Source organism: Panthera leo, chromosome A1 (assembly GCF_018350215.1).
Source record: "Panthera leo isolate Ple1 chromosome A1, P.leo_Ple1_pat1.1, whole genome shotgun sequence".
Taxonomy (NCBI): Eukaryota; Metazoa; Chordata; class Mammalia; order Carnivora; family Felidae; genus Panthera; species Panthera leo.
This window is the reverse complement of record NC_056679.1, coordinates 117,244,613-117,268,868: the sequence shown is the minus strand read 5'-3', so window position 1 is coordinate 117,268,868 and position 24,256 is coordinate 117,244,613. Positions and strand designations below refer to the sequence as shown.

General features: G+C 38.6%; 2 protein-coding genes and 1 pseudogene across 15 annotated transcripts in view; all 3 read right to left on the bottom strand.

Annotated features, from left to right (window-relative positions):
- LOC122219239 (protocadherin gamma-C5) overlaps nucleotides 1-24,256 on the bottom strand; it is a 136,924-nt gene that overhangs the window by 43,196 nt on the left and 69,472 nt on the right. The window lies entirely within an intron of this gene.
- LOC122224931 (protocadherin gamma-B2-like) overlaps nucleotides 1-24,256 on the bottom strand; it is a 62,308-nt gene that overhangs the window by 35,556 nt on the left and 2,496 nt on the right. Inside the window, exon 2 of the mRNA XM_042947368.1 lies at nucleotides 12,906-13,013. Within this exon, the coding sequence (XP_042803302.1) occupies nucleotides 12,969-13,013 (45 nt within the window). The 3' untranslated portion in view covers nucleotides 12,906-12,968. The remainder of the gene's footprint in view (nucleotides 1-12,905; nucleotides 13,014-24,256) is intronic.
- On the bottom strand, nucleotides 20,500-22,623 carry LOC122225010 (annotated as a pseudogene).

Sequence of the window (24,256 nt, the reverse complement as noted above, 5' to 3'; positions counted from 1 at the left end):
ACTAGAAAAAAGGAGCAAAATAAAAAATTTTTGCAAAATTTTTGCTTTGCAAAAGCAAGCAGAAGCAAAGAAATTTTAATAAATACAAGGCCATATATCAATGAAATTGAACTCCTAGATATACACCTAGGAGAAATTAAAAGATATATTCATACAAATACTTGCAGCAAATGTTCATCGTTTTTCATAATAGTCAAAAACTGGAAGAAAATCAAATGTCTATCAATGGACACCTATATAAACAAAATATGGTGTAGCCATGCAACAAAATACTATTCAACAGTAAAAGCAATTAAGGGCTGATACATGCTACATGGATGAATGTCAGCAACACTGTGCCAAGTGAAAGAAGCCAACATAAAAACTACATATTGTCTATATTTATGTGAAATTTCTACAAAAGAAAAAAACTATAGAGACTGAAAACTGGCCAATGGTTGCCTGGGGCTGCGGATGGAAACTGACTGTAAACAGACACCAAGGAAATCTTTGGGATGAAGAAAATGTTTTAAAACTGGATAGTGGGGATGGTTGCACAACTGAATAAATTTATTAAAACTTGTCTAACTCTACCTGAAAATGGGTTAAGTTCATTATACATAAATTATACCTCAATTTAATTATTTAAAAAGATATATATAAATCAGTAAAACTAAAAAGAAAAATAGAAAAAAATCAGTGTCACTAAAAGCTAGTGCTTTGAAAACTAATAAAATTAGTAAATCAATAAACTGACAAACTCTAACAATATGGACAATCCTATATCTACAGTGAAACAGAGTATCACTACAGACCCCACAGACATTAAAAGGAATATAAGGGAATATTATGAACAACTGTATGCATGTAAAAGGAATATAAGGCAATATTATGAACTGTATGCATGTAAATGCAACAACTTATTTTTCATTTATCTATTTATTTATTTATGAAAGAGGCAGAGAGAGAGAGAGTATCCCTGGCAGGATTCATGCTCATGCAGCCTGACATAGGGCTCGATCCCACAACCCTGGGATCACAATCTGAACCAAAATCAAGAGTCAGATGCTTAACTGACTGAGCCACTCAGACACTCCTAAACTCAACAATTTAAATAAAATGGACCAATTGCTACAAACAAAATGCTAAAAACAAAAGTCACTAGAATACTCACCCAATATGAAATGGATAATCTAAATAGTCCTATAGCTAGCAGACAAATTGAATACACAGTTTAAAAATTCCCCAAAAGAAATCTCCAGGTCCAGATGGTTTCACTGGAGAATTCTTTCAAATTTTTAAAGAAAAGCTAACACCAATTCTACACAATCTATTTCAGAAAATAGAAGAGGAGAAGACCCTTTCTAATTCATTTTATGAAGCCAATTTTGCTGCTGTCAAAGCTAGACAAAGGCAGCACACAAAAAAACTACAAATCAATATCCCACATAAATATAAATACAAAATCCTGAAGAAAATATTACTAAATGGAATTCAGCAACATGTAAAAAGAAGTATATACCATAACCAAGTGGAGCTTATTCCAGGGATGCAAGACTATTCACTATTTGAAAAATAATTAATATTATTCACCCTATCAACAAGCTAAAGAAGAAAAATTATGCAATCATATACAATGGTACAGAAAAAGGATGAAAAAAATTCAACATCTATTCATTATTTTTTTAAAAACTCAGAAAACTAGGAACAGAGATCTTCCTCAGCTTAATAGAAAGAATCCACACAAACCTACAGTAAACATGATACTTAAGAGTGAAAGATTAAATTCCCCCCCTTATATCAAGAACAAAGCAAAGATGCCTACTCTCACTATTATTAATTTTTTTTTTACATTTATTTATTTCTGAGAGACAGAGCACAAGCAGAGGAGGGGCAGAGAGAGGAGACACAGAATCTGAAGCAGGCTCCAGGCTCTGAGCAAGCATTCAGCACAGAGCCCAATGCAGGGCTCAAACCCACAAACTGTGAGATCATGACCTGAGCCGAAGTCTGACACTTAACCAACTGAGCCACCCAGGCGCCCCTCACTATTCTTAGTCAATATAATACTAGAAGTTCCATCCAGTTGCAGTAAGGCAAGAAAATACAAAGAAAAGACATACAGATTAAAAGGAAGAAATAATAATATCCCTATTGCAGATGACACATTGTATACAAAGAAAATCCCAAAGAATCTATTATTAAAAAACTCCCAGAACTACTAAGTGACTTCAGTAAGGTCATAGGATACAAGGTCAACATATCAAAATCTACTTCTAAATACTATGATTGAACGTGTAGAAATTGAAATTAAAAATTCAATACATGGGAATGCAAGCTGGTGCAGCCACTCTGGAAAACAGTATGGAGGTTCCTCAAAAAACTAAAAATAGAACTACCCTACAACCCAGCAATTGCACTATTAGGCATTTATCCATGGGATACAGCTGTTCTGTTTCAAAGGGACACATACACCCCCATGTTTATAACAGCACTATCAACAATAGCCGAAGTATGGAAAGAGCCCAAATGTCCATCGATAGATGAATGGATAAAGAAAACGTGGTACATATATATACAAAGGACTATTGCTCGGCAATCAAAGAGAATGAAATCTTGCCATTTGCAACTACATGAATGGAACTGGAGGGTATTATGCTAAGTGAAATTAGTCAGAGAAAGACATAAATCATATGACTTCATTCATATGAGGACTTTAAGAGACAAAACAGATGAACCTAAGGGAAGGGAAACAAAAATAATATAAAAACAGGGAGGGGGACAAAACAGAAGAGACTCATAAATATGGAGAACTGAGGGTTACTGGAGGGGTTGTGGGAGTGGGGATGGGCTAAATGGGCAAGGGGCACTAAGGAACCTACTCCTGAAATCATTGTTGCACTATATGCTAACTAATTTGGATGTAAATTTTTAAAAAATAAAAAATAAAATTAAAAAAAACTCAATACAATTTCCAATTATTCAAAAAATGAAATTCTTAGGTATAACTAACAAAATATGCATAGAACTTACAGAATGAAACTTTAAAAATGCTGATGAAAGAAATAAAAGAATATTTAACCTAACGGGGAGACCAACCTAATATTCATGGTTCAGAAGACTCAACATACTAAAGATATCAACTCCTCCCTACCTCCACTTTGATCTCTAGGTTTAACACAATTCCTCAAAATATGAACTAGATGTTTTTTGTACTACTGACAAGTTTATTCTAAAATAAACATATAGTGGCGCCTGGGTGGCTCAGTCAGTTAAGCGTCTGACTCTTGATTTTGGCTCAGGTCATGATCTCACAGTTCGTGAGTTCAAGGCCCATGCTGGGCTCTGCACTGATGGTGCAGAGCCTGCTTGAGATTCTCTTCCTCTCTCTCTCTCTCTCTCTCTCTCTCTGCCCCTCCCCTGATCGCACTCTCTCGCTCTTTCTCTCAAAATAAACATTAAAAAAATTACAAAAATAATAAAATGAACATATACAGGGGTGCCGGGGTGGCTCAATCAGTTAAGTGTCTGACTCTTAATATTGGTTCAGTCATGATCCCAGGGTTGTAAAATCAAGCCCCATGTCAGGCTCTACACTAAGCATGGAGCCTGCCTGAGATTCTCTATCTCTCTTTCTCTCTCTCTTTCTCTACCCCACTACCCTCTGAAAATTTAAAAAAAAAAAAAAAAACTTTTAGTTAAAAAAAAATACATAATGAGATAGTAAAGCATACCCACTAGAATGGCTAAAATTAAAAGGTTTAACAGGAAGCATTGGTGAGAACATGGAGTAAGTAGAGCTGTCATACAATGCCGATGAGAATGTAAAGTACGACCTCTTTGAAAAATAGTTTTGTAGCTTCTTATAAAGCTAAATATAGATTTCCCATGTTGTATCATCCAGCAATTGTACTTTTAGGCATTTACCTGAGAAACTAAAAATATGCCCACAAAAATTTTTACATAAATGTTCACATCATCTTAATTAAGAATAACATCAGGGGTGCCTGGCTGGCTCAATCAGTTAACCATCGGACTTCGGCTCCTGTCATGGTCTTACGGTATGCGCGTTTGAGCTTCGCACTGGGCTCTATGCTGATGGCTCAGAGCCTGGAGCTTACTTCATATTCTTTGTCTCTCTCTGTCTTGCCCCTCCTATGCTCATGCTCTATCTCTCTCTCAAAGATAAATTAACATAATTTTTTTTTTAAAGAATAACACCAAACTGGGAACTCAAATGTCCATTAACAGGTGACTGTATAAACAAATTGTGATGTATCTATACAATGCATTATCAATCAGCAATTAAAAAAACAAGCTAATGAACACACAACAGTGTGAAGGAATTTCAAAAACATGTAGAAAAAAAGCAGACACAAAAAAGTACATGTTGTAGGATTCTGTTTAGAAGAAATTCTGGAAGAGACAAAACTAATTTATGGTGACAGGAAGCAGATCAGTGGTTGCCTAGATCCAGTGATGTGGGTAAATGATTGTGAAGGGGCATGAGAAAGCTTTTGGAGGTTATAGAAGTATTGTATAATTTGACTGTATAAATGGTTACACAGGTGTAAACATCTGTTAAAATTCAATGAGCTGTATAATTTTTATTTTTTTTTTATTTTTTTTTTTAATTTTTTTTTCAACGTTTTTTATTTATTTTTGGGACAGAGAGAGACAGAGCATGAACGGGGGAGGGGCAGAGAGAGAGGGAGACACAGAATCGGAAACAGGCTCCAGGCTCCGAGCCATCAGCCCAGAGCCTGACGCGGGGCTCGAACTCATGGACCGCGAGATCGTGACCTGGCTGAAGTCGGACGCTTAACCGACTGCGCCACCCAGGCGCCCCGAGCTGTATAATTTTTAAAGGTACATTTTATATATAAATTACACCACAGTAAATACAAATTACGCCACAGTAAAACTGATTAAAAATTGTTTTAGGGGCACCTGGGTAGCTCAGTTGGTTAAGCGTCTGACTCTTGGCATCAGCTCAGGTTATGATCTCACTGGTTTGTGGGTTTAAACCCAGCATTGGTCTCCATGTTGACAGTGTAGGACCTGCTGGGGATTCTCTCTCTCTGCCCCTCCCCTGCTCATGTGCTGTCTCAAAATAAAATAAACTTAAAAAATTGTTTTAAGACAAAATGTGAAAAAGTATATATAGGCATTCCTTACTTTGCAGTTGTGCAGGACTGTAAAAAATAACCACTCAAACTGACACTGCAAAGTAATCTTAACAATCAATAGAGGAAATTAGAATTGTTCCGTGACCTTTAAAAAAGTTTTTGAAAACATTAAAAACTCCTACAGGGAAGTAAAAAAAGAGTGAAACTAATATTTATTTAATACATTATAATCTGAGACATTAAGAACAGCTGAGAATTACAGGGTTGGCTTTTTCTCATCCTATAATTTATAATACAGAGTAAACATCTTTTCTATGCCTTGGAAAATTGTCAAGCTTTTTCGTAAGTTTGGATCAACTTTCAGTATTTTATGTATCCTTGGAGCTTTCAAGGTCATGAAATATCTCCAAGAGTTCCTCTAATGTGAAGTTTTTTTTTTGCTGGTGTCATTTTTTTCTGGACATTTTCATCCTTTTTGTCACAACCACTTTCCTGACTTATGCCAGTAAGTTCACATTCACAAAGCTCCTTAGGCTATATGTCTAGAGACTCTTGAAGGTAGGAGTGTCGACATTTCCAGTGTCAGCTATTTATTCTATAATTCCATTTTCTAAGATTTTATTTTTTTTAAGTTTATTTATTTTGAGAGAGAGAGAGAGAAAGAGAGGGAGAGCACATGCAAATGGGGAAGGAGTAGAGAGAGAGGAGAGAGAGAATCACAAGTAAATTCCATGCTGTCAGCAAGGGGCCCAATGTGGGGCTCTATCCCATAAACCATGAGATCTTGACCCATGCAGAAATCAAACGTCGGATGCTCAACAGACTGAGCCACCCAGGTGCTCCTTAAAGATCTTAAGTAATCTGTACACCCAACATAGGCCTTGAACTTACAACCCCAAAATCAAGAGTCACATGTTTTAATGACCAAGCCAGCCAGAAGCCCCTATAATTCCATTTTTATTCAATTTGAATTTCACTGACTGCATTATCACTTTCGTTTATTTGCTGCACTTTAATTTAGGTGGTCAACTCCCTCTACACATTTTTGTAAAATGTCATGTGGGTTTATCTCTGGGAGACAAGAAGGCAACATAACTACATGCTTTGCTGTCTGTGCATAAACTAAATAACAGTAACCAATCTCTGACAGACTGAAAGCTGCTAGGTGATTGGTTACATATCATGGTGCATATCTGTCATATGCAAAGCAGTCTGTGGACTAAAGGGCTAACAGTGACATTATTGCTTTAAGCAATTACTCAGAGAAAATGCCATGGTAACTGAAATTTGAACTGTTTATATAAGACTGGTATTATTTAAACCATATGTATGTATGTGTATAAACACACACACATATGAGAATGATAAAGAGAATGAAAAAAAAGAATAAAGGAAATGTAGCAAAATATAAATTAACAATAGCTAAGTCTGGATAAAGGGTATATAGTTCTTTGTGCAATTCTTGAAACCCTTTTGTAAATTTGAAATTATTTCAAAATAGTTAAAAAGAAAACTTGCTGTGAAGGCATCTATCAAAATTACAAACCTATTTACTCTTTGACCCAGCAATTCCACTTCTGGGAATTCATCCCACATATATACTGCACATGCACAAAATAATGTCAGTACAAGACTATTCACTGCAGTTATTTGTAATATTCAGAGACTGAAAACATCCCAAGAATGAATTTATCTATCAGGAGACTGATAAATAGCACAGTGGAATACCAAGCATCTGTTTAAAAGAAAAACTTTCCTTATGTATTAATATGGAAAGACTTTTAAAGGATACATTGTAGAGTAACGAAATCAAGAAAAAGAACAGTGTGTTATCTGTTTTGTAAGAAAAGTGGGGAAAATATATATCCAGATTTGCCCCTATCTGTATAAAGAAATGCTTAAAAGAGACCTAAGAAACTAATAAAATGTATGTGGGCAGGAGGAAACAGGGGCAGAAGAGTAGGACAGGAATGGGAATAAGACAATATATACCTAATATGCAACCATTTCATTTTTGAACGATGTAACTGTGTTTCTCATCACAAAATAAGATAAAATTACTAAGATTGAGGTAGATGGCAGAACTATAAGGACTCAAATGAAAAGCTGCCACTGAAATATTATTAGTTGGGAAAAAGCAAGATGCAGAACAGTATACTTACTATAAAATGATCCCTGTTGTGCAAAAAAGCACACACATTTACATATACCAAAAAAATGCTTGGAAGTATACATAATCAGATATTAACACTACTGGCCTCTTAGAGGTGAGTCTGGAGATAATTGTGGGTGGGCAGAATCTGATGTTTTATTTTTTTATCTCTCTAATTTTTTTAAAAAATTTAATTAAAAAAATTTTTTAAATGTTTATTTATTTTTGAGAGAGGGGGAGACAGCAGGCAGGGAAGAGGCAGAGAGAGAGTGAGACAGAGATTCCCAAGCAGGCTCTGTGCTGTCAGTGCAGAGTCTGATGCGGGGCTCGAACTCACGAAGAGTTCTCACGTGAGATCATGACCTGAGCTGAAACCAACAGTCAGACACTTAAGTGACTGAGTCTCCCAGGTGCCCCAAGATTTTATTTTTTAAATAATCTCTATACTCAATGTAGGGATCAAACTTAAACACTGAGGTCAAGAGTCGCATCCTCTACCATCTGAGCCAGCCAGGTACCCCTTTTATATCTTTTTAAATTGGAGTATTGTTTATATACAGTGAAAAACCAAGGATCTTGAGTTCAATGAGTTTGGGCAAATGTATACAACCATATAATTTACCACTCTATCAAAATAGGGAAAAAAAATTTAAATTTTTAAAAATGTTTATTTTTGATAGGGAGACCAAGTGCGAACGGGGGAGGGGCAGAGAGAGAGGGAGACACAGAATCTGAAGCAGGCTCCAGGCTCTAAGCTGTCAGCATAGAGCCAGACACGGGGCTCAAACTCACAAACTGTGAGATCATGACCTGAGCTGAAGGTGGATGCTTAACCAACTGAGCCACCCAGGAGCCCTGAAAAAATATTTTAAATTTATTTATTTATTTTGAGAGTGAGAGCATAAGGGGGGGAGGCAGAGGAGGGAGAGGGAGGGAGACAGTTAGAGAGAGGGAGGAAGGGAATCCCAAGCAGGCTCCACACTGTCAGCAGAGCCCCAACGCAGGGCTTGAACTCACGAACTGTGAGATCATGCCCTGAGCTAAAATCAAGAGTCAGAAGCTTAACCCAATGAGCCACCTAGGTGCCCCAAAGTATGAAAAATATTTATCCCTTTATGGGGAGAAGTTCTACCATCATTAACACTGCCAGTTGCAACTTAAAATGCTTAACTACCATTAATTTATTCAGGAAATATTCATTTAGAGCTTAATAATGTCAAGGACTGTTCCAGGCCTTAAAAATATACCATGAAGGGGTGCCTGGCTGGCTCAGTCAGTTGAGAGTCGACTTCGGCCCAGGTCATGATCTCCTGGCTCGGCTGGTGGGTTCAAATGCCTCTTTGCTGACAACTCAGAGCTTGGAGCCGGCTTCAGAGTCTGTGTCTCCCTCTCTCTCTGCCCTTTCCTGCTCATGCTGTGCCTCTCTTTCTCAAAACTAAATAAACATTAAAAAATTTTTAATATATACCATGGAAAAGAAATAACCCCTTGTTATGAAGGAGCTCGTATTCTTGTTAGGGAGAAAAAGTGAACACATTGAGGAAGAAGCAAATACATGCCAGATGAAAGTCACAAAACAAAAATTAGTATCTTTTTAACATGGTTACTAAGAATTCTAAAGGATGTTTAAGTTTGTGTGGGTCTATCTTCCAAGTGTACTTGTAATATTAAAATTCAACAATTTTATTATTGTTGCTACACATCTCTTATCCCAAATATTCCTTATTTGAAATTTTACTGTTTGTAACCCAATAATATATGGTGAAAAAATACTAGCCTTAAACACATGCATGAAAAATATACAATCAAGTGAAAGAAAATTAAGCAACAACAATTTAAAACATCCTGGTAAATTATAATCCAAACAATTCTAGAGGCAGAAAAGAATTGGGCAGAGCTAATGTGAAAAGTAGAGTGAGCATGAATTAAACAAAGAGGTTCTCTGGGTGCTGGATGTCTTTAACAGTGAAAAAGAGATCAGGAAGGAAAATAAAGAACAGGGGTAGCACTGTAATGAACCCAAAAACATACCAGCGTAGAGCTACCAGGAAGCTTATCAAGCTCAGCCTGGTGAGGATCTATCCATGTGAATGGACTATCACAATGGAAGGAATCAAAATAAAATAATGGTTACTATATGTCCAACCACCTTCTTAATATCTGGACGTGGATGTTTCACAGAATCTTAAACAACATGTTTACAACTCAAATCCTAATTTCTCTGTGATCTACCCTTCTCTAGTCTTCCACAACTCACTAAATGGTACCTTTGTCCATCCAGTTCCTTAATTCACAAATATGGCAATGATTCTTAATCCCCCCTTTCTTTCAATCACTGTTTTTCTTCAATTAACAATATTTAACTGTAAATTTACCAGCCAGGCAATGATCTTTCCAGACACTAAAGAATATAAAAGAGAAAACAGTCCCTACCTTATGGAGCTTACATTCCACCATTCCACTATTCTCTTCTTGAATCTATTTCCTAAGTATATCTCCAATCCATCCATTTATTTCTATAGCCACTGCCTTCCCTTTAATCCAATCCAGCACCATTTTTTATCAGAAACACTGCCATGGTCTCCCATCTATTTTCCCTACTTCCATTTACAACCCTCATAAATCAGTCTGCCACACAACAGCCAGAGAAATATTTTAAAAATTCAAATCATATCTTGTCACCTGTTTAAAACTTTTCAAAAGCTCCTATGTACAAAAGTACTTAGAATAAAATCCAGAGTCTTTAATATGGCTTACAGGACTCTGCCTGTACCTCATTTTTAGCTTCCTTAGCCTTTTTCACTTGCTCATCTTTTTGGAAGGACCTTTACACACACTATTTCCTCTGCCACACAATTTCTTCTTTCATCTCCTCGTCACCTAGCTAACTTCTACTCATCTTTCACATCTCACACTAAATTTATCACTTCCTGAAAGAAGCCCTCCCTGACCCTCAGGCTAGGGTAGCGCCCCCCCCCCCCATTATAACCTCTCTTAGCATCCTTGTTTTTCTCCTTGGTAGCATTTATCAGACTTATAAAAGACCGTATCTTAGAAAGAGACCCATTAAGTCAGGAGTCATAGCTGCCTTATTCACTGGTGCATCTTTGGCACCTAGGACAATGGCTTGCATATACCAGGCAGTTAATAAATATTTGTCGTATAAATGAATTAATGATCCAACCACCGCTAGACTTGGGGCAGACACTAGTGTTTACTCTCTTTTGGGATAGGCTCTTCCAATCTATATATTTCAGAGAATGGATGCCTGAATTTATGTAGATGTGGTTTAGACTTAAACTATATACTTTTACATTATATTCTCACACAGTATTAGAATAGAGTACCTTGCACTTCTTGTGTTTCAAAACCAGGTGCAGTATACAAAAATAAACAGCAACAATCAGAAAATGAAATTAAAATATACTTTACAGTAACATCCCAAACTATAAAATATGTAGGAATAATTTAATGAAAGATTACATAAGACCTCTACACTAAAAACTATAAAACACTGCTAAAAGAAGTTAAAGAAGATCTAGATACATGGAAATATAGTACCACTCTCATAGGTTAGAAGTCTCATTATTGTTAAGATGACCCCTCTCCCAAAAGATTTATAGATTTAGTGCACTCCCATTCAAAACCCTTGCAGGCTTTTTCCCTCTATACTGAGAAGATGACTTTTATTTGGAAAGAGAAAAAGATTATGAATAGTCAGAACAATGCTGGAAAAAAAACAAGGAAAAAAAATGGGAGGATTCACCAACCTGACTTCAAGACTCACTATGAAGCGACAATAATCAAGACAGTGTGGTTGTGGCAAAAAGATGGACAAACAGATCCATGGCACACGATGGGAAGTATAGAAACAGACCAACTTATATCAAATGATTTTCAACAAGGGTGCCAAAGTAATTCAATAGGAAATGGAACATCCTTTCAACAAAAGAACAAAAGAAAAAAGAAAAAAGTCAAGAACCTTGACTCCTACCTCAATGAATTCCTACCATATATCACATGCAAAAATCAATGTAAAATAAGATAGGGGGATCCTGAGTGGCTCAGTCAGACTTAGGCTCAGGTCATGATCTCCTGGTTCGAGAGTTGGAGCCCTACATCAGGCTCTTTGCTGTCAGGACACAGCCCACCTCAGATCCTCTATTTCCCTCTCTGTGCCCCATCCCCCTCAAAAATAAACATTAAAAATAAACTAAAATAAAATAAGGTAAAGGAAAGAGTCAACATGTATTAAATAAGTGCCCTTTGCTCACCAGGAATGCCTCTGGTGCCTCCCCTAACACATTGCTAGAGAAAACACTACACAAGATAAAGTGATATGCCAGTGGCACATATTTGTTGAGATTCTTGCCTTTTCTTGGTTTCCAAGCTTTAGCAAACTCTTCAGGTGAGCAACAGAAACCAGGTTGAATATGCCAAATTATGTGATTATATGAATTCCTTTTAGAGATCACCAGGGAGGTAATAAAGTTAACATAGTTTGGACAAACAATAGAATCCACACCAGTAAGGAATCCTACCATGACTAACCAGACACACTTTTATGTATCTTCTTACTAATATTCTATTTCTCTTGACTTGCCAGTAATTCACTCTTTCAACTTTCTTATTACCCAATTTATCTAAATACACTTTCCAAGGTTAAGATTTCCTTTTCCTTTTTTTGTTACATTTTAGACTGCAATCTTCCAAACCACTGACAGTGATATATAAAAGGGAATTTTAATTGTAAATGTTATTCCATAATTTTTCAAGTGTTTGTAAAATATAAGTTGAGTGAAATGTTATGCTAACATTATTTGGATCCACCTGATTACAACGAACAACCCCTATCCAGCATTCTGTGCTACCTCAAATTCACTTTAAGTATCCATACCAGCCACAAGGCGGTAGGGAGATATTTGCTGTTGGATCCCAGCAAAGGATCTGAGGTGCAGACTTGGGCAATGAAGGTGCCAGGAGGGCTGTTTTGGGCCACATGGACCACTAGGTGGCCTGGTGGAAAACTGGCCTGCTGTTGATGTCACCAATGTGTAGGGGGTGGTCTTTCGGCTGGAAGAGAGAGGTAAGAGGTAACATTGTACCCTAGGGTCAGCTCCTAGTCCAGGGCCCCATCTGTTGCAAGCATGTAGTAATTACTGATAAAAGACAGAACTAGTGATAGATTCAATTCTGAATCTATACCAGAAATGTGACCTCCCTATTTTCTCCCAAATCTGGATCATGTGGGTTTTTTTGTTTTAAAGTTTTTTTTTAATTTATTTAAGTACTCTCCACAGCCCATGTCAGACTTGAACTCATGAGTCACATGCTCTTCTGACTAAGCCAGCCAGGTACCCCTGGATCCTGTGTTTTATACAAAGTGATTACTGTCAAAGGTAGGGAATCTTCAGAAATCATTGTGGAAATAAAAGTAAGTATCAGCTCTGGGACTGTCATTATCACCAAAAATTTTGATCTCAACTACACCAGGCAACCAGTCCTCCCCATCGCTGTTCCTTGCTTCCAAAACCATGGAACATTTTTAAATCTCATCACAGCCCAATGAACTTAAAGTTTTCATGTCAACACAACTGTGATCAAGATGAAACTGGATACAGTTACTCTGGGCTGCCAAGATATACCTGATCTCCACTTTACTGCTCTCATATGGATCAGCAGCCCTCATCCTCACCAATGGAAGTGGCTCAGGCAGCATGTTTTCTCAAAGGATGACCCCGTATACATTCTGGCTGAAAATGAGTAGGGAGATACAGTTGCATCAACCACCAGGGTGGAGATCTAAGCAGTGCTGCTTTGGGGCTGTCTTTGACATCTAAGGCTGTCAGGACTAAGCCATGTGAGTTTTGCTTTTCCTAGTCTATTGGCTTCTCTAACGCAGGTTCAACCTATTTGTTTCCACTGTTGATCTCTTTTACTTCAAAGACAAATACAGTCCTGCTGCTAAGGTGGCAAAATTGCTTCCAACATCAGTGTCTTCTGTAGGTTCTATTACAAATCTTGCCCCAAGCTGGGTCAACTCAGACATTTAACTCAGTAACACTCCTGCTGAACTTTGCATCTTGACTATCTAATGTAGAAAACATTTAAAGGATTTTCAACTACCATTTCTAAACATTTGACACAAACCATGGCATATGGGCATATCTGTTTCAGGTCCATCCTGTTACAATTAAGTGTCCGCTTTCTTAACTCAGAGTGAAGTATTCTTTTACCACATTAATCCACCGCTTCTGAACAACCAAGTCCTGGACACATAGTCCTATATCCTTGGAAGGGTCCAATGAATAAAGTCTCCCAGCAGAAACCTTACAGATCTCCCTGTTAACCTCTATTTCCACACTGACTCACAGCAACACTCTAAGTCTCTGCCTTAGGACTGCAGCCTGAAGTAATCAGAGTTCAATGATCTGAAGAGTTGAGAAAGATGTTTCTCACTGGAATTTGTAGACTGAAAAGCAGCAGTAGTACAGCCTTATTCATGCAATTAAATATTCCTGGGAATTCATATTCTCACTGACTCCAGCATATGAGCTCAAAGTGGTGACTTTTTTTTTTTAATTTTTTTAATGTTTATTTATTCTTGAGACAGAGACAGAGTGTGAATAAGGGAGGGGCAGAGAGAGAGGCAGACACAGAATCCAAAACAGGCTCCAGGCTCTGAGCCGTCAGCACAGAGCCTGACATGGGGCTCAAACCCACAAACTGTGAGATCATGACCTGATCCAAAGTCAGACACTTAACCGACTGAGCCACCCAGGCGCCCCATGACTTGTTTTTATAGCTCTTCATGCTTAAGTTATTTTTTAGGTTGTCTCTTTTTTAAAAAAAAATTTTTTTTGTGGGGCGCCTGGGTGGCTCAGTCAGTTAAGAGTCTGATTCTTGATTTCAGCTCAGGTCATGATCTCACAGTTTGTGAGATGGAGCCCCAGGGTCGGGCTCTGTGCTGACAGCACAGAGCCTACTTGGGATTTTCTCTCTCCCCTTCCCCTGTTTGCACTCTCTCTCTTTCTCTGAAATAAATTAATAAACTTAGAAAATTAAATAAGTTTACTTTAATTTTTTTTGTAAGGAAGTCTCAGGATGAACAACTGGCTGGATCTTCAGCTGCAAATATGCAGAAAGCATCTAAGAAGTTTCACAATATTGAAAGCTTATGTACAGAGGCAACTATTTAAAAATGCTGACACATCTCCAGTTCCTTAGCTTTGCATAGATAGGTCAGAGAGTTGGCTCTTATTAGGAGTTTGATATAGAGGAAAGGCACATGTAAAATAAGTGGTTTGTGCTATGATTTTTCCCCAAGAGACTACTTTCTAATCAGTGAACTGAAGGCTTTTACTGAATATTTAGAAGGGGTACAAACCATTGTGTGGAATGCTTCAGAGACTTAAAGATGGACTAAGAAATTATACTTGTCCTTCTATGGCTTCTCTAAGAGAAATTGTGGAGATATTGATTTCTTTTACATACAAATTATTGAGTCTATGGTTCATCTGATAACAATTTCTTCACATTTTTTCTGAACCACAACTCTTCCCATTTGGTATCAAGTAAACTCATACTCTAGCAAAGATATTTTCAGGGCGCCTGGGTGGCTCAGTCAGTTAAGCGTCTGACTCTTGATTTCAGCTCAGGTCATGATCTCACAGTTTGTGGGTCTGAGCCCTGAGCCCGGGCTCTGTACTGACAGCATGGATCATGCTTAGGATTCATTTTCTTTCTTTCTTTCTCTCTCTCTCTCTCTCTCTCTCCCCCCCCCACCCCCCACCCCCGCTTATGTTCTCTGTCTCTCTCTTTCTGAAAATACATAAACATTAAAAATTTTTCAATTACATTTCATAAGCTATCTTTTCCTGTCACATTTTAAGAATCCTAAACAGTGTGTTCTTTTATTGATAGCTTTTCATTAGATATGGTTTCCTAAAAATGAACTCTAAGTGTAACTCTAGAGAGTAGTAAACCTGTTTGATCAACATCTCTTTGATCAACAACCCTTCACAGGTGTTTGCTTTAAAATTTTTTGAAGTAGCTTTATTGAGGTATAACTGATATACAAAGAACTACACATATTTCATGTGGAGGTGTTTTTTTTTTAACTTGGTATATGGCACAAGGAAAAAATATAATTTTCATCAGAACTGTTCATGATCACAGCTATACTCTGTCACGTGTAACTAAGAAAACTGTGATAAAGCCCATTTATCATTAGCCTTCTAACTCAGTTTAAAATGATGTATGGGGGGGGGGGGCGCCTGGGTGGCTCAGTCGGTTAAGCGTCCGACTTCAGCTCAGGTCATGATCTCGTGGTCCGTGAGTTCAAGCCCCGCGTCGGGCTCTGTGCTGACCGCTCAGAGCCTGGAGCCTGTTTCGGATTCTGTGTCTCCCTCTCTCTCTGACCCTCCCCCGTTCATGCTCTGTCTCTCACTGTCTCAAAAATAAATAAACGTTTAAAAAAAAAAAAGACTGCAGAGATTAAATCTCCAGAAAAAAAATAAAAAAATAAAATGATCTATGGGTTGCATAGTCTCAACAAGATGTACAGTCTCACCAAGAATCCTAGCCTATTTCTGCTTCAAACAGCATAAAATCTCTTCTAGAATGGATGTGGAGGAAGAATATCTGTTGGCAGATTACATTTCCACTTCAGGTGGTATGAAATAGTGGAGCTGCAACTTTTAAGTTATAGCTGAACACTTTAACTTATTAGATTAAATGAATGCAAACCCACCTTCCTTAACACACAGGAAGAAAACAAAGTCTTTCACATAATTTCATTACTGGAACAAGCACAAAAGAAGCATCCAAACCTACTGCCTAGTTTCTCTAAAAAATATCAACAAATATCCTAATTATCAATCCTAAATTATCAACAAATATTCTAAAGCTAAGACTGACATTTTATATTAAATGTGTTATGTTAGCTTAAACTCTCATGTTGCCAAAACCAAATGACTCTAACTTTCAGGTTTTGATGATACTTTTTCCAGTTAAATCATCCTAACAATCCTAATGAAGTAAAAAGTGCCTTTAAAGGAGAAATTTCACAGGACCCTTGGTTAGGTTTCACTATGGTTCAGAAAGAGAAAAATTAACACTCCTACAACTGTCCCATCCAAAACAATGGTTCCCGATCTTTTATGACCCCAAACAGGGGTTTCTCAATCAAGAATGTGCCTAGGGAGATCCTTTGCCCATTCTGTCATGTGAGGTCACAGCCAAAAGCCTGTGATCTAGAAGGAAGCCCTCACCTTACCATCCTGGCACCCTTATCTCAGAATTCCGGCCTTCAAAACAGTCAGCAATACATTTCTGTTTATAAGCTATTCATCATCTAATCCCCGTTGGTGAAGGGGATCAATTGGTATAAACCAGTTATAAAGTAAGTCATAGGGATGTAATACACAACATTGGGAAGTCAGTAATACTGTAATAACTTTGTGTAGTGACAGACAGTAACTACACCTATGGTGAATGTAACATACAGCATAGAGAATTGTCAATAATATTGTAATAACTCTGTATAGTGACAATAACTAGACATATCAAGGTGATCATTTCGTAAAATATAAAAATGCTGAATCACTGTCATACACCTGAAACTAATACAATATTGCATGTCAATTATAATTCAGTTTTTTTAAAAATTTACAAACGAATACACCTAAGCACTTAAGCTTTTTAAATTAGCTTTCATAAAAATTCTAGAATAGTTTTACTTCCATTCACATGTCATCCCATTGTACCACCCATAGAAGCACACAAATCATTACTTTTCACAAAATGTCAAGTAAGCTAATATTGAAAGCTTGACTCCTTTTTATATCAACAATGTAAAAATATGGCCACCATTAATTACCTATTATAAACAAGATGGTTTATATGTTATCACTACTCCTCACCACAATCTTTCAAATTATACATTATCTCTATTTTGCTGAAGCTGCTAGAGATTTAAAAAACTTGTTAAAGGTCACAAATTTAGGAATTACCTCATTGCAAAGCTGCTACTTTTCTATATTATATCTTAGAATACTGATAGCAAGTAATCCCCAGAGCACACACATTTGTCCATTCATTCACTTAACAACTAATTAATGGAGCCTATTTAGCTCAACTGAAAGCATTAGTTAAGATCATTGCTATATGAGATACAGCCTAAAGGTCATGATTGTTCATTGTCCCAACTTGTAATCATTTGTCTCTAAATCAGGTTGAGTGAACAGAAGTCAGCATAACTGGACTATAGCAGTTTAGTTTCCCAAATAATTTCTGTTGTGTGTTAGGTCTTTCATTTTGAATTGACCACCATATGAAAACCAGCCTTGTGATAAACATTTTGATAGCTTTTACAAAACAGGACGTTACACTGCCCTCTAATCCTGACGATATCATTTAGAAAGTTCTACTCATTTTCACCTGGAACTTAAAATACAAAATTTACATTTTTAGATCAGCTCAAAAACTTCCTTTAAAAAAAATCAGACAGAACCATACAATTTTTCCTTTTTTTGTCTTGGTTGTCACAAAATATAAAGTGACATGTGAATTTCATTACCAGTAACACGTCTCACTTTAGGGCCATTTGATTACCTTTCTTTCTCAAAAGACTTCTAACTTCTTCTGTTAAGTCCAGATATTAACTACTGTATCTTTGGAAGGAGACAGACAACAACAACAAAAAATAAGGATGCTAGGATTCCCTACTCCTGTATGGAATTCACTAAAAAATCCAGGCTTTTCACAGATTCCAGCAATGTTTTCCTAAGAATACTATACATTAGTGTTCAATTTAGGTTCAACATTATACTAGAAGCATAAGGTTCTCAAGAAACACTTAGAATCTGAGCACTATCCCAAAATTTTTTCCGTGTGTGAAAGTTACAGGAAACTTATATAAAAGAGATTACTACATATTCACCACATTACCAAAAAAGCACTCAAAACACAATTTGTTAGCTGCGTGTTCCACAAAGTCATCATTAAGATCAGCAGTACGGGTAAACTAAAGAAATACCTCACCTGGAAACACATACAGACACTGCCATCCCAAAATCTCAAATAAGTCTAAAAAATAAACAATCTCTTCAGTTTTTCTTCATGACAACACTTACACTGTTTGCATATTTCTTTTTCATTTTTTTAAGATTTTATTTTTAAGTAATTGCTATACTCAACATGGGGCTCAAACTCACAACCTCAAGATCAAGAGTCACATGATCTACCAACTAAGCCAGCCAGTTGCCCCTGTTTGCATATTTCACTGAGAAAGTTTTAAGCATGTAGGAAATAAACTTGGTGTATTTGTAAGTTCAAGACTTGTATGAAACCATGTAATGACTTAAGACCTGAGAGGGGCGCCTGGGTGGCTCAGTTGGTTAAGCTTTCGACTTCGGCTCAGGTCATGATCTCACGGTCCGTGAATTCGAGCCCCGCGTCGGGCTCTGTGCTGACACCTCAGAGCCTGGAGCCTGCTTCGGATTCTGTGTCTCCCTCTCTCTGACCCTCCCCTGTTCATGCTCTGTCTCTCCCTGTCTCAAAAATAAATAAAAACGTTAAAAAAAATTAAAAAAAAAAGACCTGAGAAAGTACAAATGTATGCATTACTAATGACCAGAATTACTTCACGTTAAAAGAAATTAAATGCACTTCATTAATTCATTAGCAATTTCATATGTAGTTAGAAGCCCCTCTACCCATAAAAGTTTATTAAAATTTTCATTTATGCTTTTTATAAATTACAGTGAATTTCTCTACAAGAATGTGTGTGTAAGTAGGCTCTTCGCCAGCAGAGAGCCCAACATAGGGCCTGAACTCAGGACCCTGAGATCAAGACCTGAGCTGATATCAAGAAACCAACACTTAACCCACTGAGCCACCCAGGTGCTCCAAGAATTTGTGTTTTTAACGGATAAACTAGCATCAGCTGTTCAACATAAAAATGTTATGTAGGGGCACCTGGGTGGCTCAGTCAGTTGGCCCCGGACTTTTGCTCAGGTCATAATCTAGCAGTTTCTGAGTTCCAGGCCCCATCTGGCTTGCTGCTGTCAGCACAGAGCCCACTTCAGATCCTCTGTCCCCCCGTTCTCTGCCCCTCCCCTGTTTGCATGCTCTCAAAAATTAACATTTTAAAAAATGTTGCAGGCCAATGGTAAATAAAAAGACCAATTAAAAGCAGGCATTATCTTATTAATTAGAAAAATTACACAGGATACTAACAAAGTACTAGAGTGGTTATAATATTATAATATACAAACACTATCACAAATAAGGCGTGAGAGAAGTCGTGATGGGAGCCCTGAGAGAAGACCTCCAGGTTGGTCATTGGTGTCTGCCACGCGTATACAAATTTTTTAGTGTGTGCTTTATCAATGCTGAATATATACTGAATAAACATTCATTAATGAATAGTTATCTTTAGAAAATGCCAACTACCTAACAGCAGAAGACGGTCGTTTCTCCCACTGCACTCCCGGCTCAGGTGCGTGTCTGCATCATCAGGCTGTGGGGAGATCACGTGATTCCCGCGAGAGTCCGCGGGGAGGGAAACCTCGTGGAATATGTCTGCGGGAAAGCGCGCACCCTGTCCACGCCCACAAAGCGCGAGGCGGACACGCCCACCAGCCCGCCTCTTAAAGCCCGGAGCAGACTCGAGGCGCGCCAGCGCCTCAGACTGAGCGCCAGCCGCACGATAACAATGACGTGAAAGACGCAGGAGGTTGCGGCTACAGCCACCACCAAGTACAGCGTGTGGTCTGAAGAGTCAGGGTCAGCTGGAGGCTGGACATTGCCCAGATCAGCCAGAAGTCTAGGATGCTGTCGGCGAAGGCCACGGTGAGCTTGACGGTGCCGAGAGAGGGGGCTGGCGGTGATCCTGCACCACCACCACCAGGCTCTGCTTGAGCGAATCGCTGTCCAGCACGGCCGGTACAGTGAGCACCTCGCCCGTGTGCAGCCCCACCGCGAAGAGCCCTGGCTCGCTAGCCTTGAGCAGACTGTAGAACAGCCAGGCGTTCTGACCAGAGTGGTTGTCCACCGCCACCACCTTGGTCACCAAGGTGCCGGGCTCTGTGGATCGTGGTGCCAGCTCCACGCCTGTGGAAACGTCAGTGGAGAGGGTGGGGTACAGGACTTCTGTCACGTTGTCATTCTGGTCCACCACGAACAGGCTCAGAGACACATTGATGCTGAGTGGAGGATCGCCGCTGTCACGCGCCATCACTTGTAGCTGCATGTCTTGGAACTGTTCATAGGCGAAGGAACGCAGTGCATACAGAACGCCAGTGTTGGAGTTGATGGAAATGTAGGATAGCGGTGGTCCAGGGAGGGTGTTGTTGGCTAGGAAGTAAGTGACCTGGGCGTTCTCTCCATAGTCGGGGTGGTAGGCCTTTTTTTTTTTTTTTTTTTTTTTTTTTTTTTACCTTGTCATGTATTTCTTTTTTTTCCAATATATGAAATTTATTGTCAAATTGGTTTCCATACAACACCCAGTGCTCATCCCAAAAGGTGCCCTCCTCAATACCCATCACCCACCCTCTCCTCCCTCCCTTCCCCCATCAACCCTCAGTTTGTTCTCAGTTTTTAAGAGTCTCTTATGCTTTGGCTCTCTCCCACTCTAACCTCGTTGTTTTTTTTTTTTTTTCCCTTCCCCTCCCCCATGGGTTTCTGTTAAGTTTCTCAGGATCCACATAAGAGTGAAACCATATGGTATCTGTTTTTCTCTGTATGGCTTATTTCACTTAGCATAACATTCTCCAGTTCCATCCACGTGGCTACAAAGGGCCATATTTCCTTCTTTCTCATTGCTACGTAGTACTCCATTGTGTATATAAACCACAATTTCTTTATCCATTTATCAGTTGATGGACATTTAGGCTCTTCCCATAATTTGGCTATTGTTGAGAGTGCTGCTATAAACATTGGGGTACAAGTGCCCCTATGCATCAGTACTCCTGTATCACTTGGGTAAATTCCTAGCAGTGCTACTGCTGGGTCATAGGGTAGGTCTGTTTTTAATTTTTTGAGGAACTTTATGGAGGCTCTTCTAGGGTTGTTCTCTGCAATATAGGTAGAGTAGAAAGCGTCGGAGAAGGCGGGTGGGTTGTCTTTGGTGTCTGCTACTTTCAGTGAGACGTGAGTTTCTGTGGACAGGGGAGGACTTCCTCTGTCACTGGGGATCACCGTGATGTATCTAGGAACCTGTTCTCAGTCTAGGAGTATGTCTGTCACTAATGTATAGTAATTTCCACAAGACTTTTATAATTTAAATGGCACATACTCTCGGATGAAACAGGTCACTTGTCCACTTTCCCCAGAGTCTTGATCATTTACATTTAAAAGGACAATTAATGTCCCTCTGGGAGAGTTTTCCAGAATGGAGCTGGAGAGAGAGAGAGGTGACCACTATTTCAGGGGTGTTATCATTTACATCCAATATTGTGATCAGGACTTTGGCTCCTGCAGAATATCCTGTTTTATCCATTGCTTGCCTTTCCATCTCGTAGAATCTCGATTCCTCATGGTTCAGGTCCTCTATTGTTGAAATTGTCCCTAAATTAGCATCTAGTTTGAAAACCGGGGCCGCATTGTAGTCTACATAACAGAAGGAATGTCACTTCCGCATTGGCTCCTTCGTCAGAGTCCGCGGCCCTTACCAGAAGCAGCTTAGTGCCCACCACTATATTCTCTGGAACGCTCACGCGGTACTCGGACTGAGCAAATATTGGTGCGTTGCCATTCACATCAGCTGCCATCACACGAATTCGCTCAGTGCCTTTGCTCACTGGGTCACCCCCCCATCGGAGGCTGTGAGAACCAGGTGATGAACAGCCTTCTGCTCCCGGTCCAAGGTGCACTCCAAAACCAGTTCTGGATACTTGTTACTATCCACTCCGCTTTGCACGTCCAGGCAGAAGTGAGTATTACTACTACTGAGTCCGTAGCTCTGAAGAGAGTTCTTACCGATATCCGGATCCCAAGCGTGGGGAAGCGGCAACTGCAACCCAGTGGCTGCGTTTTCACTCATTTTTATTTCTAATTCATCTTCCCGGAAATAGGGGGCATTATCGTTAATGTCTCTCACTTCTATCACTACCTCGTATATTTTTTACTTTATCTTCCAACAGAATCTCCAGATTTAATTGACACTTGAAGACCCCTGTCTATCCTGTCTGCAGAGATAAGGCTGCCGCTTCGGGGGTTTAGAGCGAAAAGCTAAGTCCTACCTCTGGAGACTATACGGACTCCGCGCTCCTCTAGCTCCCAGGGCTCCAACCCCAGGTCCTTGACGATGTTGCCCACCCTAGAGCCTTTCTCCAGCTCCTCAGGAACTGAATAGTGAATTTGGGTTCATCTGGTTTCCCACAGAATCCCCAGGAGAACTCCCAGCAAGACAAGCCCTTTGCAGTCGCCTAGGAATCATTGTCACTTTCCTCCAAGATTATTTTCACTTCTTCCCGTGACTACCGAAGTAAGGTCCAGCTTTTCCAGTCTTCAGAATCCAACAGTTTCTTCACAATCCTGAGATGGTTAGCTTCTATCTGTGTTTTGTGCTTCAGGCCCCTCCCGGGCAAGCAGGAGGCAAGCAGGAACTCTGTTGTTCTTTTCCTGATTAGTGAACAGCGGTGCTCAGAGCCCTAACCAATTACTGTACGATCTTGAGGATTTTTGGTTTTTGTACCTTAAATAGCTCCACCTACTGTTCTTCAAATAGGCATGGAAACTACAGTGTTCCTTTTAATAGAAACTTCAGTGAACTTATTTTTATTTCCGAGCTTATTTTTATTTCTCCAAAATTTTTCATACAGAGTCACTTTCTTGAGATTATTTTCTGTAGCTGTAGGTGTATTCTGTCTTTTTCAATGAGCTTTTAAATGAATCTGAAGTTTCTATACAAAGTAATTTTAACCTTGTAATTTTAGTGCACCTAATTTGATATCACCACCCCAAAAAGACACCTATTATGTGACATCTCCCTAGGAAATTACTGTTTTCAGATATCCTTTAATAGAATAAACTTTCTCACTTGCTGTGATAGGTGGCTTTTTTTTTTTTTTACAGATTCTCAAAGTTACCTATATAGAACTATTGTTGTTCTATAGGTTGTTAACATCTAATATTTAAAAATCAAAATTTCACAACATGGAAACCTAAAAATAAGAAATGGAATTGTATACATTATCAGAAGCACACTGACAAGAAGTCAACTGAGTAAGACACATTAACATTTTTAGGACAAAATGGAAGCATTTCAACTTGCATTTACGGGAAATGAGGGTAGTACTTCACAACTTACTAATACATTATATTACAAAATAGTGTTTGAGAAAATTAGCAATCCAAAGAATATTACAAACTTACCTTTTTCTGAGTAACCCAATTCCAATTACTGAAAATGTAATACATTCAAAAGCCCACCAAAATAAAAGAAAAATTCTCGCTACTCTGCTTTCATGAATGTAAACATTTAGATTTTGATGAAAAGCATGTTTGGCAGGCATACCACAATGTATCTTTAAAACTGGGAGGAAATCTGCAGGTAGTTCTGAGAAAAGATTGAGAAGAAAATTAGCCTATCCAGGGGGATTTAAAAAATCTCTAGCAAACATACCTGAATATTGTCAAATCATTACTCTGTCCTTAAAAAAAAAAAAAAACAAACAACCTTGTGCATTTTCCTCTCACTTTGTAGCTATAAAGAAGAAGCCTTATATATTCAAGATATCAATGTTCTGAGAAAGGTAAACACCCACAGGAAGAAAACATTTATGTTTCAGCTACAAATATTTCTGTGGCAACAACATCATAATACCCACTTCTCACAGTAAAAGAGATTTGTGGTGAGGGGGGAGGTGGAGGAGGTAAAGACTATCTCAGGTGAAATTGTCAACATACTTCAAAATACTTGAAGGCTAATAATGAAGTTACGGGTCCACACAGAAAGGAACAGAAAATATTGAGTGGGCAAACGAAGTGA